Source organism: Talpa occidentalis, unplaced genomic scaffold (assembly GCF_014898055.3).
Source record: "Talpa occidentalis isolate TD23 unplaced genomic scaffold, MPIMG_talOcc4v2.1, whole genome shotgun sequence".
NCBI classification, from domain to species: Eukaryota; Metazoa; Chordata; class Mammalia; order Eulipotyphla; family Talpidae; genus Talpa; species Talpa occidentalis.
In genome coordinates, this window is record NW_026555331.1 from 147,812,955 (window position 1) to 147,825,650 (window position 12,696).

Here is a 12,696-nt window from a genome sequence, read left to right on the forward strand (position 1 = left end):
GTCATTGGAGCCCGGGGAGGGGCGTGGCCCTGTCACACGTTGGCCCTGGGCCAGGAGGGCTGTGACATCTCACAACACTCCCTCACAGCCCCGCTCCCTTCTCAGCACCCACAGCCCCAGAACCCTCAGTCTCCTGGCCCTGCCATGATCATCGCCTTACTGTGCTGGGGGGTCTGGGGTCTCCTGCAGGCAGGTGAGTTCTGGGCGGGGCCCCTGTCCTGGGGGACACGGTCAAGGCCTCAGCCGCTCTGTTGTGTCTGCAGCTCCATCAGCTTCATCTCCTTGTGCACAGGTGTGGTGAAGGCTGGGGTCTCTCAGACCCCCAGATTCCAGATCCTGAGGACAGGACAGAGCAGGAACCTGAGTTGTGTCCAGGATATGAACCATGAGTCCATGTACTGGTATCGCCAGGACCCGGGACTCGGGCTGAGGCTCATCTATTACTCATATATTGTTGGATCCAAGGACAAAGGAGACTTCCCCGATGGGTATAATGTCTACAGACCAAAAAAGCAGAAGTTCCTGCTCACGCTGGAGTCTGCCTCCCCCTCCCAGACATCTGTGTACTTCTGTGCCAGCAGTGATGCACAGTGCTGCAGGCTCACCTCCTCTCTGCACAAGAAGGAAGGGCCCTGCACCCCGGGAAACAACAGAGGCCTTTGCAGACTCTGAGCTCAGAGAACCCTGCAATAGGGGGGTCCTGCAGGAGGTGTGAACCCAGTTGAGTGAGTCACACATGTCCCAGGTGAATGGTCCCCCAACAGTGATACTTGGATCATATTTCCAGACCCTAACTAGGAAATTTCTCATCGAGGGGGCACACAGACTCCCCCATAGGCAGTGGGGGGCTCTGATTCTTCATGAGCTTCTGTGATGCTGGAATAGCCTGGACACCAGGAGCTCTGGTCAGAGCGAGGGGTGAGCGGAGATATCAGGATGAGACCTCGTCTCAGACACACCCTTGGCTCAATTCTTGGCCTTTTGGACTCTAGCAGGGGAATCGCCCTCAGGGACAGTCGTTCATCTCGTCCATGATCAGGAGGAGCTGCATTTGGAAACATGGTTTTCATGGCCTGCATCTCTGCACGGTGTTTTCCACCATCACATCCTAATTGCAGTGGTGTAATAATCACTCCCTTCTTACCCAAAATGCTGGTTCATACAATGAGTTCACAAAATCTCAGGGTGGAGTTAAAGATCAGCCTTAAGGCAGCCAGGCTGAGAGGGCAGTAAATGGAGAGCTGGGCACCTGGTTGGAGGAGGCATGTCTGCTCTGATTCCCTCAAGGGAGGGGAATCCATGGGCCTGAGGATCTGTGGCCACTGGGAGGTGCTGTGGGCCCACAGATGTGGGGAGACAGTGCCCAGGAGGGCCCATCAAAGTGGAGTCTTGGCCACATGCCTTGTCAGGGAGGGGAACTGAGTCACTGGGAGGTCCCAGGACCCCTGGAGAGGCTGAGACTCCTCACCCACGGAGGTGGACACGGCCTTGACCACAGTCTGCACTGGATTGGAGAGTGAAGAAGGCAGGGGGTCACGTGCTGGGCAACTGGTGACAGGAGGGCCAGGCAGAGGAGAGCAGGTGGTTTTGGGCAAATGGGGAGGGACTGAGCCCACACCCACCATGTGCGGGCTGTGCAGACAGGGCATGGACAGAGTGACCAGGCCAGTGGAGTCCTGCAGGAGAGGAAGAGTAGGGCAGTGACATCAAAGCACTGACATCAGCAGCAAGTGCCCAGTCAGGGCCCAGGAGGTGACTAACTCAGACCCCCCTGAACCAGGAGCTGCCAGGGCCTGAGGCCGCCATGGGCTCCAGGCTCCTCTGCTGTGTGGCCTTTTGTTTCCTGGGATCAGGTGGGTCCTGGCACCCTGGGGAGCCTGGAAGGGGCTCAGCTGCCTGCTGACCAGCCTGCTCTGGTGATGTATTATGAGGAGTTACAGCATCTGAATGAAATCTACATGCAACTATCTACTGACTGACTGAGAGTTCAGACCACTTGGGAGCCCTGGATTCAGATGCTGCTCTTTCCACTCTGAGCTGCTCACTAGACATTTGTCATTGGGGTCCGGGGAGGGGCCTGGCCCTGTCACAGGTTGGCCCTGGGCCAGGAGGGCTGTGACATCTCACAACACTCCCTCACAGCCCTGCTCCCCTCTCAGCAGCACCCACAGCCCCAGCACCCTCAGTCTCCTGTCCCTGCCATGAGCGTCCCCCTCCTGTGCTGGGGGGTCTGGGGTCTTCTGCAGGCAGGTGAGTCCTGGGCGGCGCCCCTGTCCTGGGAGACACGGTCAAGTCCCCAGTGCTCAGCCTCTCCATTATATCTGGGCTCCATCAGCTTCATCTCGTCCTTCACAGGTGTGGTGAAGGCTGGGGTCTTTCAGGACCCCAGAATCCAGATCCTGAAGAAAGGACAGAGGGTGAACTTGAGTTGTGTCCAGGAGATGAACCACGACTCCATGTACTGGTATCGCCAGGACCCGGGACTCAGGCTGAGGCTGATCTATTACTCCATTACCTCCAAGAGTATAAACGAAGGTGACATCCCTAAAGGGTACAACGTGTCCAGACCAAATAAGAAGAACTTCCTGCTCAGGCTGGAGTCTGCCACCACCTCCCAGACAGCTGTGTACTTCTGTGCCACCAGCTATGCACAGCGCTGCAGGCTCACCTCCTCTCTGCACAAGAAGGCGGGACCAGCACCCCGGGACTCATCATGCCCTTTGCTGACCCAGAACAGGGAACCCTGGAGCCCTGAGGCCCTGGGCAGTGTGAACCCAGGTGACGAGTCACACCTCTCATGCCTCTGGGTCAGCTGTGTCCTTGGTTACTGGTGATCATGCTGGGCTCGCCAGGCCTCGCTGCTCCTTGGCTGAGATGGGAACTTTCTTTTGCTTCTCTGCTTGTCCTTGATGGGAGTTGATGTCCTCTGTGATCTGTTGACTCATCAAAGGTAGATCAGGGCTGAGGGACCAGCCTGCCCTCTGGGGGAGCCGGTGACGCTGCCCCTTATGGAGGCCCTGCCCCAGCCAGGAAAGGGAAACACCCAAACGTCTATAGGATGGAGGACGATCCCCGACTGTCCTCCCTCCTCTGACTACAGTCACCGCCCTGAGCCCCTCAGACTCTCAGGCCATATCTGCCATGTCCAGGGAGGCCCAAGGTCCGGCCTCCTGTGCCCGGGGTGCACATGCGCTCAGCCCACATCTCCCAACCCAGGCCTGGTCCCCACTGACCACGTCCCACCTGCGGGTTAAGTCAGGACTGACAGAATGTGCTCGTCTACTGACATAATAGCCTGGTACTCAGAGGGAGAGAGATTTTACTCTGAAAGACTCGGAAATAAATAGTGAACTATGACTTTTGCCCCCTGATCGTCTTCATTCACTGATCACGAGCAATTCTCTGATGCAAGGACTCTGCGTGGGGTTTCACACTCAGGTCCGGGCCTCCCAACCTGAGCTCCCGTGTGTGAATGCGAGTGAGCACGAGGCAGAGAGAGTGTGTTAAGAGCTTGCATAGAATGTTCTCTTGTGGGACGAGCATCTGTGCATTGGTCCGTATAAGCCTTACATCTCTGCTATGAAATTTATAATAGGAAATACATAAAATTTAAAACCTACTAATGTAATTCTGATAGTGAGATATATTTTCAGGTTAGGGATAGGATATAACAGAAAAGAACAAGGATGTCTAAAGGTTAAGGGAATTAAATGTAAGGACTCTAGTCCCAGCTGCATGTGTTAGTTTGGGCTGGCGCATTTTAAGGATTCATAAAGTCAGAAATTTTGTGTAAAATATATAAATCCTCTCTAAAACTGCAGTATCTAATACTCAGGAATAACTAGTAAAAAAAATGAGGAAATATTTAGATTTCATCAATCAGGAGGAGCTGTGGTTAGAACCAAGTTGTTTTTGTGGCTGGTCCATCACAGACTATTTGTCCATCATCACATACTAATTGCAAAGATATAAAAAATACTCCCTTCTTAATCGAAATGCTGGTTCATACACCGACTCACACAAGCTAAGGGTGGAATTGAAGGTCAAACTTAAATCGTCAGCCGGAGAGCAGTAAATGGAGAGCTGGGCACCTGGCTGGCTGAGGACTGTCTGCTCTGGCTCACACACCAGAGAGGAATCCATGGGCCTGAGGACCTGTGGCCACTGGGAGGTGCTGTAGGCTCAGGGATGTGGGTTACACCAGAGGGGGAGACAGTGTCTAGGAGGGCCCAGCTGAAGGGGAGTCTTGGCCACATGCCTTGTCAGGGAGGAGGACTGAGTCGCTGGAAGGTCCCAGAACACCTGGAGCCACAGAGACTCCCCTGTCCAGTATAGTAGATGTGGGCCTGGACCTCAGCCTGCTCCAAGGAGGCAGCTCCCTGCACCTGCACAGGAAGTGGAGGTTAAGGAGTTGGGGGACAAGGGAAGGGAAACTAGCAGCAGGCAGGACAGGCAGAGGAAAAGGTGTGCTTGTGGGCATATGGGGAGGGGCTGAGCCCACAACCACCCACGTGTGGGTTGTGCAGACAGGAATGGACAGAGAGTGTCCATCCTTGGGTCCTGTTAAAGGAGCAGCCAGCCAGGGCATTCCTGCAGGGAGAGGAACAGCAGGGCAGTGACGTCTCAGCAGTGACATCAGCGGCAAGTGCCCAGTCAGGGCCCTGGAGGTGACAAACTCAGACCCCCCTGAGCCAGGAGCTGCGAGGACCTGAGGCCGCCATGGGTTCCAGTCTCCTCTGCTGTGTGGCTCTTTGTCTCCTGGGAGCAGGTGGTTCCTGGCATCCTGGGGAGACCAGGAGGGCTCAGCTGCCTGCTGACCAGCCTGCCCTGGTGATGGCTGAGCAGAGGCTTCCTCTGGCTCTGCCTCAGCTCCTGTGTGTCTCCTCCCACAGGCCCAGTGGACTCTGAAGTCACGCAGAACCCTAAGCATCTGGCCACAGCGAGAGGACATAACGTGACCCTGAGTTTTTCCTATGAGACTGGACATAAGTCTATATACTTGTACCAGCAGGCCCCGGGCCAGGGCCCCAGGTTCCTGGTTCAGTATTACAATGGGAAACAGCAAGAAAAAGGAAGTCTCCCTCAATGATTCACAGTTGAGCAGTTCAAGACCATCGCTCTGAGCTCACCCTGATGCCCGTGGAGCTGGGGACCGCTGTATCTCTGTGCCAACAGCTGGGCACAGCCCCGCAGGAGCAGCAGCCCAGAGCACAAACACCCTCCTGTCCAGCTCAGGAGTGAGGGGGAGGGCGGGCGCTGCAGCAGGAGATTCAGCCCTGGAGGAAAGACACAGAAATCACTCATTATAACTTTGATTATTTATTCCCCAGCAGGCAGTGTCCTAAACAGGCTACTCCTGTGACTCTGGCTTTACGGCTCCTTCCAGTCCTGGGTTTGCTGACTGCCCCAGATCCAGGACAGGAGCTGGGCCCAGGGACTGGACACAACCTCAGGGCCCTCAGATAAGAAACACAAGGTCAGGCAACAGGAACAGCTGCATGATCTGTGGGCCCCAGGCTCAAACCTGATTCACAACATGACGGGTACGGCCACAGATCTGGGTCAGCGCAGGCCCTCTAAGGAGAAGATCTGGCCCCAGAGCACCTGTGAGCCCCACTTCTGCATCACTCAGTGCCAGTAGTTCCCATGAGGAGTCATTCCTGTGGCATGGGATGACCCAAGGAAAAAAGAACATTTCCCTTCACCCTGGAGTCACCCTCCCCGGCTGTGCTCCTGGGGTCCTGTGAGCTCTGAGCACCCACTGTCTCCCCAGGGATGGGCAGTGACATGTGAGGTGTGTCTGCTGCTGCTGCCCTTCCACACACGGGGCTGGGCTCCGGGCAGGGCAGTCTCCAGCTGCCCTGGTCAGTGTCCATGTCAGGGACTTGACAAGAAACAGAGAAAAGGGTGTTGTCATGAAATGCTAATGGCCCCGCCCTGAGCTGTGGGATCAGACAGCAGGGGAATCCCTCCCAGGGGAAGGTCAGTGGCAGGGTGAGTCTCTCTTGATATTCAGAGTATTGGGAGCATCTGGGACAAAGTTCATAAAAATTACCAGGATAAGATCAGGATGTTTTCTAAAGGTGAATTTACATATAGAGTCAGTTTGTTGTGATGCATCACACCATGGAAGTGAAATCTACTTGAAGCTGTAAGCTGACTGATGGGGAGTTCATACACTTCTGAGACTGCATGGATTCAAATGAATATCCTCCCATCAGAGCTGCTCACTGGACATTTGTCACAGGAGCCAGGGAAGGGGCGTGGCCCTGTCACCAGTTGGCCCTGGGCCAGGAGGGCTGTGACATCTCACAACACTCCCTCACAGCCTCACTCCCTTCTCAGCACCCACATCACCCCAGCCCACTCAGTCTCCTGTCCCTGCCATGAGTGTCCCCCTCCTATGCTGGGGAGTCTGGGGTCTCCTGCAGGCAGGTGAGTCCTGGGCGGGGCTCCTCTCCTGGGGGACACGGTCAAGGCCCCAGTGCTCAGCCTCTCCATTATATCTGGGCTCCATCAGCTTCATCTCCTTGTGCACAGGTGTGGTGAAGGCTGGGGTCTCTCAAAACCCTAGATTCCAGATCCTGATGAAAACACTGCGTTGGAACCTGAGTTGTGTCCAGGATATGAAACACGACTACATGTACTGGTATCGCCAGGACCCAGGATTCAGGCTGAGGCTGATCTATTACTCCCTTGATGTCAATAATACAGACAGAGGAGACATCCACCATGGGTACATCGTCTCCAGACCAAGTACGGAGAACTTCCTGCTCACGCTGGAGTCTGCCACCCCCAACCAGACATCTGTGTACTTCTGTGCCAGCAGTGATGCACAGTGCTGCAGGCTCACCTCCTCTCTGCACAAGAAGGCAGAGGGGTCTGGACCCTGGGTCTCAGCAGAGCCCTTTGCAAACTTTTAGCTCAGGAACCCTGGAGCACTTGGATTGCTGCAGGTGGTGTTTTCCTGGGGAGGGAGTCGCATGCACAGCAGTCTCAGTTGTCCTGACCTGACTCAGAGCCTTGGGGCCAATGCCCCTGTGGCTGCTGATTTTATCTTGCACAGCTCCCCTGGCCTCTCTGCCCCAGCCCCCCTCCTCCCTCACTTGTGTCCCTTCTCATCTCAGAGACTGGGTCTGTTTCCCTGCCTGGACATGGACCCTTCCTTCCAGAGGAGGCTCACTCCTGCTGTGGGCTGTGACCCCACACCTGCTCCCCAGGAGCTCTCCCTCCCCCACTGTGGAGCTCAGCCTCCTTCTCATAAACCTCCTGCTTGCCTGTGCCCTTAGTGGGTGAATTTAGGCTCGATGGAGTTTCTAGTACCTGTACGGGTTTGATTCTCAAGTAGATGTTAACCCCATGAAGGTAAATGCTCTGACTCTGTGCTCATTACAATGTGCTTTACAGGGATCCCATCCAGAGAGAATGGTGAGCGAGATGGGGGCGTGAATGAAGGAATGAATGAATGAATGAATGAAAAGCACTGACTGGCCGGGGAAGTGGTCACAGAAGTGAGCAGGCCTCTCATTACCTGCCTGATCATATGATATAAATGAACCACATAATGGGGGGCATATACAGAGTCTTTAATAAATGGTGCTGGGGAAGCCAGAAGGTCACACCAAAAAGAATGAATTTGGATCACTCTAATTCCATACACAAAAATGAACTCCAAATGCATTAAAAGTTAGATATATGACCTGCCACAATTAAACATAGCGAGGAAAACATGAGTGGTATGTGCCATCTTATCATGGAACATCATATCATTGACATCAATGGCCTTCAATCTCTTGGGGCAGAAAATCCTGGACACAGACATGGAACCGGCTCCCACCCAGGTCAAGGTCTGAGACATGGTTACAGCATCAGGGGCCCCCTCAGTTTCTGCTTCAGTGTCTGTCCTTCATGCCAGCCCTGGGGGTGCTGCCTCGGCCAGACACGGGCCCTGTGGTTTTACCCTGGACTGAATGTCAGGAGACTCAGATTAGAAACAGGAATCATGTGAGCCCAGGCCAGTGTCCCGGGTCAGTGACTTACAGGAAACAGCAAAATGAGTGTGAACTGCTGGAGCTCCTGCCCTGGGGCTTGGGACCAGACAGCAGGGGACTCTGGGGGTGGAAGGACAGGAAGGATGGGCCAGACTTAAATTTCAAACACAATATTGGGAGCAGCTGGGGCAGAGGATCATAAAAACCCCAGGATCACATCAGGATTTTCCTACAAGAGAAACTACAGACCATCTAGATGAGAATGTCAGTGTACTGTGAAGAGTTACAGCATAGGAAGGAAATCTACATGCAGCTATCAACTGACTGACGGAGAGTTCAGACCACTCCTGAGCCCTGGATGCTGCTCCTCCCTCTCTGAGCTGCTCTGGACATTTGTCATTGAGCCTGGGGAGGGGCGTGGCCCTGTCACAGGCTGGCCCTGGGCCAGGAGGGCTGTGACATCTCACAACACTCCCTCACAGCCCCGCTCCCCTCTCAGCAGCATCCACAGCCCCAGCACCCTCAGTCTCCTGTCCCTGCCATGAGCGTCCCCCTCCTGTGCTGGGGGGTCTGGGGTCTCCTGCAGGCAGGTGAGTGCTGGGCGGGGCCCCGGTCCTAGGGGACAAGGTCAAGGCCTCAGTGCTCAGCCTCTCCGTTGTGTCTGCGGCTCCATCAGCTTCATCTCCTTGTGCACAGGTGTGGTGAAGGCTGGGGTCTCTCAGAGCCCCAGATTCCAGATCCTGAAGACTGGACAGAGCAGGAACCTGAGTTGTGTCGAGGATATGAGGCACAACTCCATGTACTGGTATCGCCAGGACCCAGGACTCGGGCTCAGGCTGATCTATTACTCATATACTTTTGGATCCATAGACAAAGGGGACTTCCCCGATAGGTATAATGCCTCCAGACCAAATACGGGGAACTTCCTGCTCACGCTGGATTCTGCCTCCCCCTCCCAGACATCTGTGTACTTCTGTGCCAGCAGTGAAGCACAGTGCTGCAGGCTCACCACCTCTCTGCACAAGAAGGGAGGGCCCTGCACCCTGGGAAACAGCAGAGCCCTTTGCAGACTCTGAGCTCAGGGAAGCCTGCAGTAAAGGGGTCCTGCAGGAGGTGTGAACCCAGTTGAGTGAGTCACACCTGTCCCAGGGGTATGGTCACCCAACAGTGGTACTTGAATCATATTTCCAGACCCTAACTAGGAAATTTCTCATCAAGGGGGCACAGACTCCCCCCTAGGCAGTGGGGGGCTCTGTGTCTTCATGAGCTTCTGTAATGCTAGAGTAGCCTGGACACCAGGAGCTCTGGTCAGAGCGAGGGGTCAGTGGAGACAGCAGGATGAGACCTCGTCTCAGACATACCCTTCGCTCAGTTCTTGGCCTTTTGGACTCTAGCAGAGAAATCGCCCTCAGGGACAGTCTTCCATCTCAAGCTGATCAAAAGGAGCTGAGTTTGGAAACATGGTTATCATGGCCTGCATCTCTGCACGGTGTTTTCCACCATCACATCCTAATTGCAGTGGTGTAATAATCACTCCCTTCTTAACCAAAATGCTGGTTCATACAATGAGTTCACAAAATCTCAGGATGGAGTTAAAGATCAGCCTTAAGGCAGCCAGGCTGAGAGGGCAGTAAACAGAGAGCTGGGGACCTGGCTGGTGCAGAACTGTCTGCTCTGGCTTACTCACACACCAGAGAGGAATACATGGACCTGAGGACCTGTGGCCACTGGGAGGTTCTGTGGGCTCAGGAATGTGGGTTACACCAGAGGGGGAGACATTGCCCAGGATGGCCCAGCTGAAGGGGAGTCTTGGGCACATGCCTTGTCAGTGACTCAGGGGACTGAGTCACTAGAGGGTCCCAGAACACCTGGAGACAGAGAGACTCCACTGTCTAGGGTAGTAGATGTGGGCCTGGACCTCAGCCTGCTCCAAGGAGGCAGCTCCCTGCACCTGCACAGGAAGTGGAGGTTAAGGAGTTGGGGGACAAGGGAAGGGAAACTAGCAGCAGGCAGGACAGGCAGATAAGAAGGGGAGTGTGTGGGCATATGGGGAGGGCTGAGCCCACACCCACCCACATGCGGGCTGTGCAGACAGGAATGGACAGAGAGTGACCAGCCTTGGGTCCTGTTAAAGGTGCAGCAGGCCAGGGGAGTCCTGCAGGGAGAGGAACTTCAGGGCAGTGACATCACAGCAGTGACATCAGCGGCAAGTGCCCAGTCAGGGCCAGGAGGTGACTAACTCAGACCCCCCTGAGCCAGGAGCTGCCAGGGCCTGAGGCTGCCATGGACTCCAGGATCCTCTGCTCTGTGGCCCTTTGTCTCCTGGGAGCAGGTGGGTCCTGGCACCCTGGGGAGCCCGGGAGGAGCTCAGCTGCCTGGTGACCAGCCTGCCCTGGTGATGGCTGAGCAGAGGCTTCCCCTGGCTCTGCCTCAGCTCCTGTGTGTCTCCTCCCACAGGCCCAGTGGACTCTGAAGTCATGCAGAACCCTAAGCATCTGGTCACAGTGAGAGGACGGAACGTGACCCTGACATGTTCCTATGAGACTGGACACGAGTCTGTGTACTGGTACCAGCAGGCCCTGGACCAGGGCCCCGAGTTCCTGGTTCAATATTATGATGGGAAACAGCAAGATAAAGGAAGTCTCCCTCAACGATTCACAGTTAAGCAGTTCAAGACCATCGCTCTGAGTTCACCATGATGCCCGTGGAGCTGAGGGACGCGGGCCTATATTTTTGTGCCAATAGCTTGGCACAGCCCCGCAGGAGAAGCAGCCCAGAGCACAAAATCCCTCCTGCCCAGCTCAGGAGTGAGGGTGAGGGCGGGGGCTGCAGCAGGAGGCTCAGCGCTGGGGAAAGACGCAAAAATCACTCATCATAACTTTGATTATTTGTACTCCTGCAGGAAGTGTCCTGAACAGGCTACTCCGGTAACTCTGGCTTCATGGTTCCTTCCAGCCCAGGGTTTGCTGACTGCCCTAGACCCAGGACAGGAGCTGGACCCAGGGACCAGACACAGCCTCAGGGCCCTCCAATGAGAAACACAATGTCAGGCCGCATGAACAGCTGCATGATCGGTGGTCCCAGGCTCAAACCTGATTCACAACATGAAGGTCATGGCCACATCTGGGCTGGCGCAGGCCATCTAAGGAGGGGATCTGGCCCCAGAGCCCCTGTGAGTCCCACTTTTGCATCACTCAGTGCCAGTAGTTCTCCATGAAGAGACATCCCCATGGCATGGGATGACCCAATGAAAAGAGAACATTTCCCTTCACCCTGGAGTCACCCTCCCCGGCTGTGCTCCTGGGGTCCTGTGAGCTCTGAGCACCCACTGTCTCCCCAGGGATGGGCAGTGACATTTGAGGTTTGTCTGCTGCTGCTGCCCCTCCACACATGGGGCTGGGCTCCGGGGCAGGACAGTCTCCAGCTGCCCTTGTCAGTGTCCATGTCAGGGACTTGACAAGAAACAGAGAAAAGGGTGTTGTAAAGAAATGCTAATGGCCCTGCCCTGACCTGTGGGATCAGACAGCAGGGGAATCCCTCCCAGGGGAAGGTCAGTGACAGGATGAGCCTCACTTGATCTTCAAACAGAATATTGAGACAAAGTTCATAAAAATTACCAGGATAAGATCAGGATTCTTTCTAAAGGTGAATTTACATGAATAGAGTCAGTTTGTTGTGATGCATCACACCATGGAAGTGAAATCTACTTGAAGCTGTAAACTGACTGATGGAGAGTTCAGACCCTTGTGAGACTGCATGGATTCAAATGATGCTCCTTCCACTCTGAGCTGCTCACTGGACATTTGTCAGTGGAGCCCAGAGAGGGGCGTGGCCCTATCACAGGTTGGCCCTGGGCCAGGAGGGCTGTGACATCTCACAACACTCCCTGCACAACCTCACTCCCTTCACAGCACCCACAGCCCCAGCACCCTCAGTCTCCTGGCCCTGCCATGAGTGTCCCCCTCCTGTGCTGGGGGGTCTGGAGTCTCCTGCAGGCAGGTGAGTCCTGGGCAGTTCCCCTGTCCTGGGGGACATGGTCAAGGCCTCAGTGCTCAGCCTCTCCATTGTGTCTGCGGCTCCATCAGCTTCATCTCCTTGTGCACAGGTGTGGTGAAGGCTGGGGTCTCTCAGAGCCCCAGATTCCAGATCCTGATGAAAACACAGCGTGGGAACCTGAGTTGTGACCAGGATATGAGCCACGACTACATGTACTGGTATCGCCAGGACCCAGGATTCGGGCTGAGGCTGATCTATTACTCCCTTGACGTCAATAATACAGACAAAGGAGACATCCACAATGGGTACATCGTCTCCAGACCAAGTACAGGGAACTTCCTGCTCACGCTGGAGTCTGCCACCCCCAACCAGACATCTGTGTACTTCTGTGCCAGCAGAGATGCACAGTGCTGCAGGCTCAGCTCCTCTCTGCACAAGAAGGCAGAGGGGCCTGGACCCTAGGTCTCAGCAGAGCCCTTTGCAAACTTTTAGCTCAGGAACCCTGGAGCACTTGGATTGCTGCAGGTGGTGTTTTCCTGGGGAGGGAGTCGCATGCACAGCAGTCTCAGTTGTCCTGACCTGACTCAGAGCCTTGGGGCCAATGCCCCTGTGGCTGCTGATTTTATCTTGCACAGCTCCCCTGGCCTCTCTGCCCCAGCCCCCATCCTCCCTCACTTGTGTCCCTTCTCATCTCAGAGACTGGGTCTGT

The 12,696-nt window shown here is 55.2% G+C and overlaps 1 pseudogene and 5 gene segments (V, D, J or C); all 6 read left to right on the forward strand.

Moving 5' to 3' along the window:
- The first annotated feature begins 144 nt into the window (after nt 1–144).
- Nucleotides 145–1,492, forward strand: LOC119250964 (T cell receptor beta variable 6-2-like). The segment is given in 3 exon segments: nt 145–193; nt 293–583; nt 1,404–1,492. Coding segments are annotated over 3 exon segments (429 nt in total).
- Nucleotides 1,493–1,804: 312 nt separating this feature from the next.
- Nucleotides 1,805–5,793, forward strand: LOC119250974 (T cell receptor beta variable 6-1-like). The segment is given in 3 exon segments: nt 1,805–1,853; nt 2,356–2,778; nt 5,774–5,793. Coding segments are annotated over 3 exon segments (492 nt in total).
- A 593-nt stretch (nt 5,794–6,386) lies between these two features.
- On the forward strand, nt 6,387–6,923 carry LOC119250984 (T cell receptor beta variable 6-6-like). The segment is given in 2 exon segments: nt 6,387–6,435; nt 6,541–6,923. Coding segments are annotated over 2 exon segments (432 nt in total).
- A 1,606-nt stretch (nt 6,924–8,529) lies between these two features.
- Nucleotides 8,530–9,067, forward strand: LOC119250995 (T cell receptor beta variable 6-1-like). The segment is given in 2 exon segments: nt 8,530–8,581; nt 8,688–9,067. Coding segments are annotated over 2 exon segments (429 nt in total).
- Nucleotides 9,068–10,274: 1,207 nt separating this feature from the next.
- Nucleotides 10,275–11,351, forward strand: LOC119251006 (T cell receptor beta variable 9-like; annotated as a pseudogene).
- Nucleotides 11,352–11,941: 590 nt separating this feature from the next.
- LOC119251019 (T cell receptor beta variable 6-2-like) lies at nt 11,942–12,449 on the forward strand. The segment is given in 2 exon segments: nt 11,942–11,990; nt 12,097–12,449. Coding segments are annotated over 2 exon segments (402 nt in total).
- The last annotated feature ends 247 nt before the right edge of the window (nt 12,450–12,696 follow it).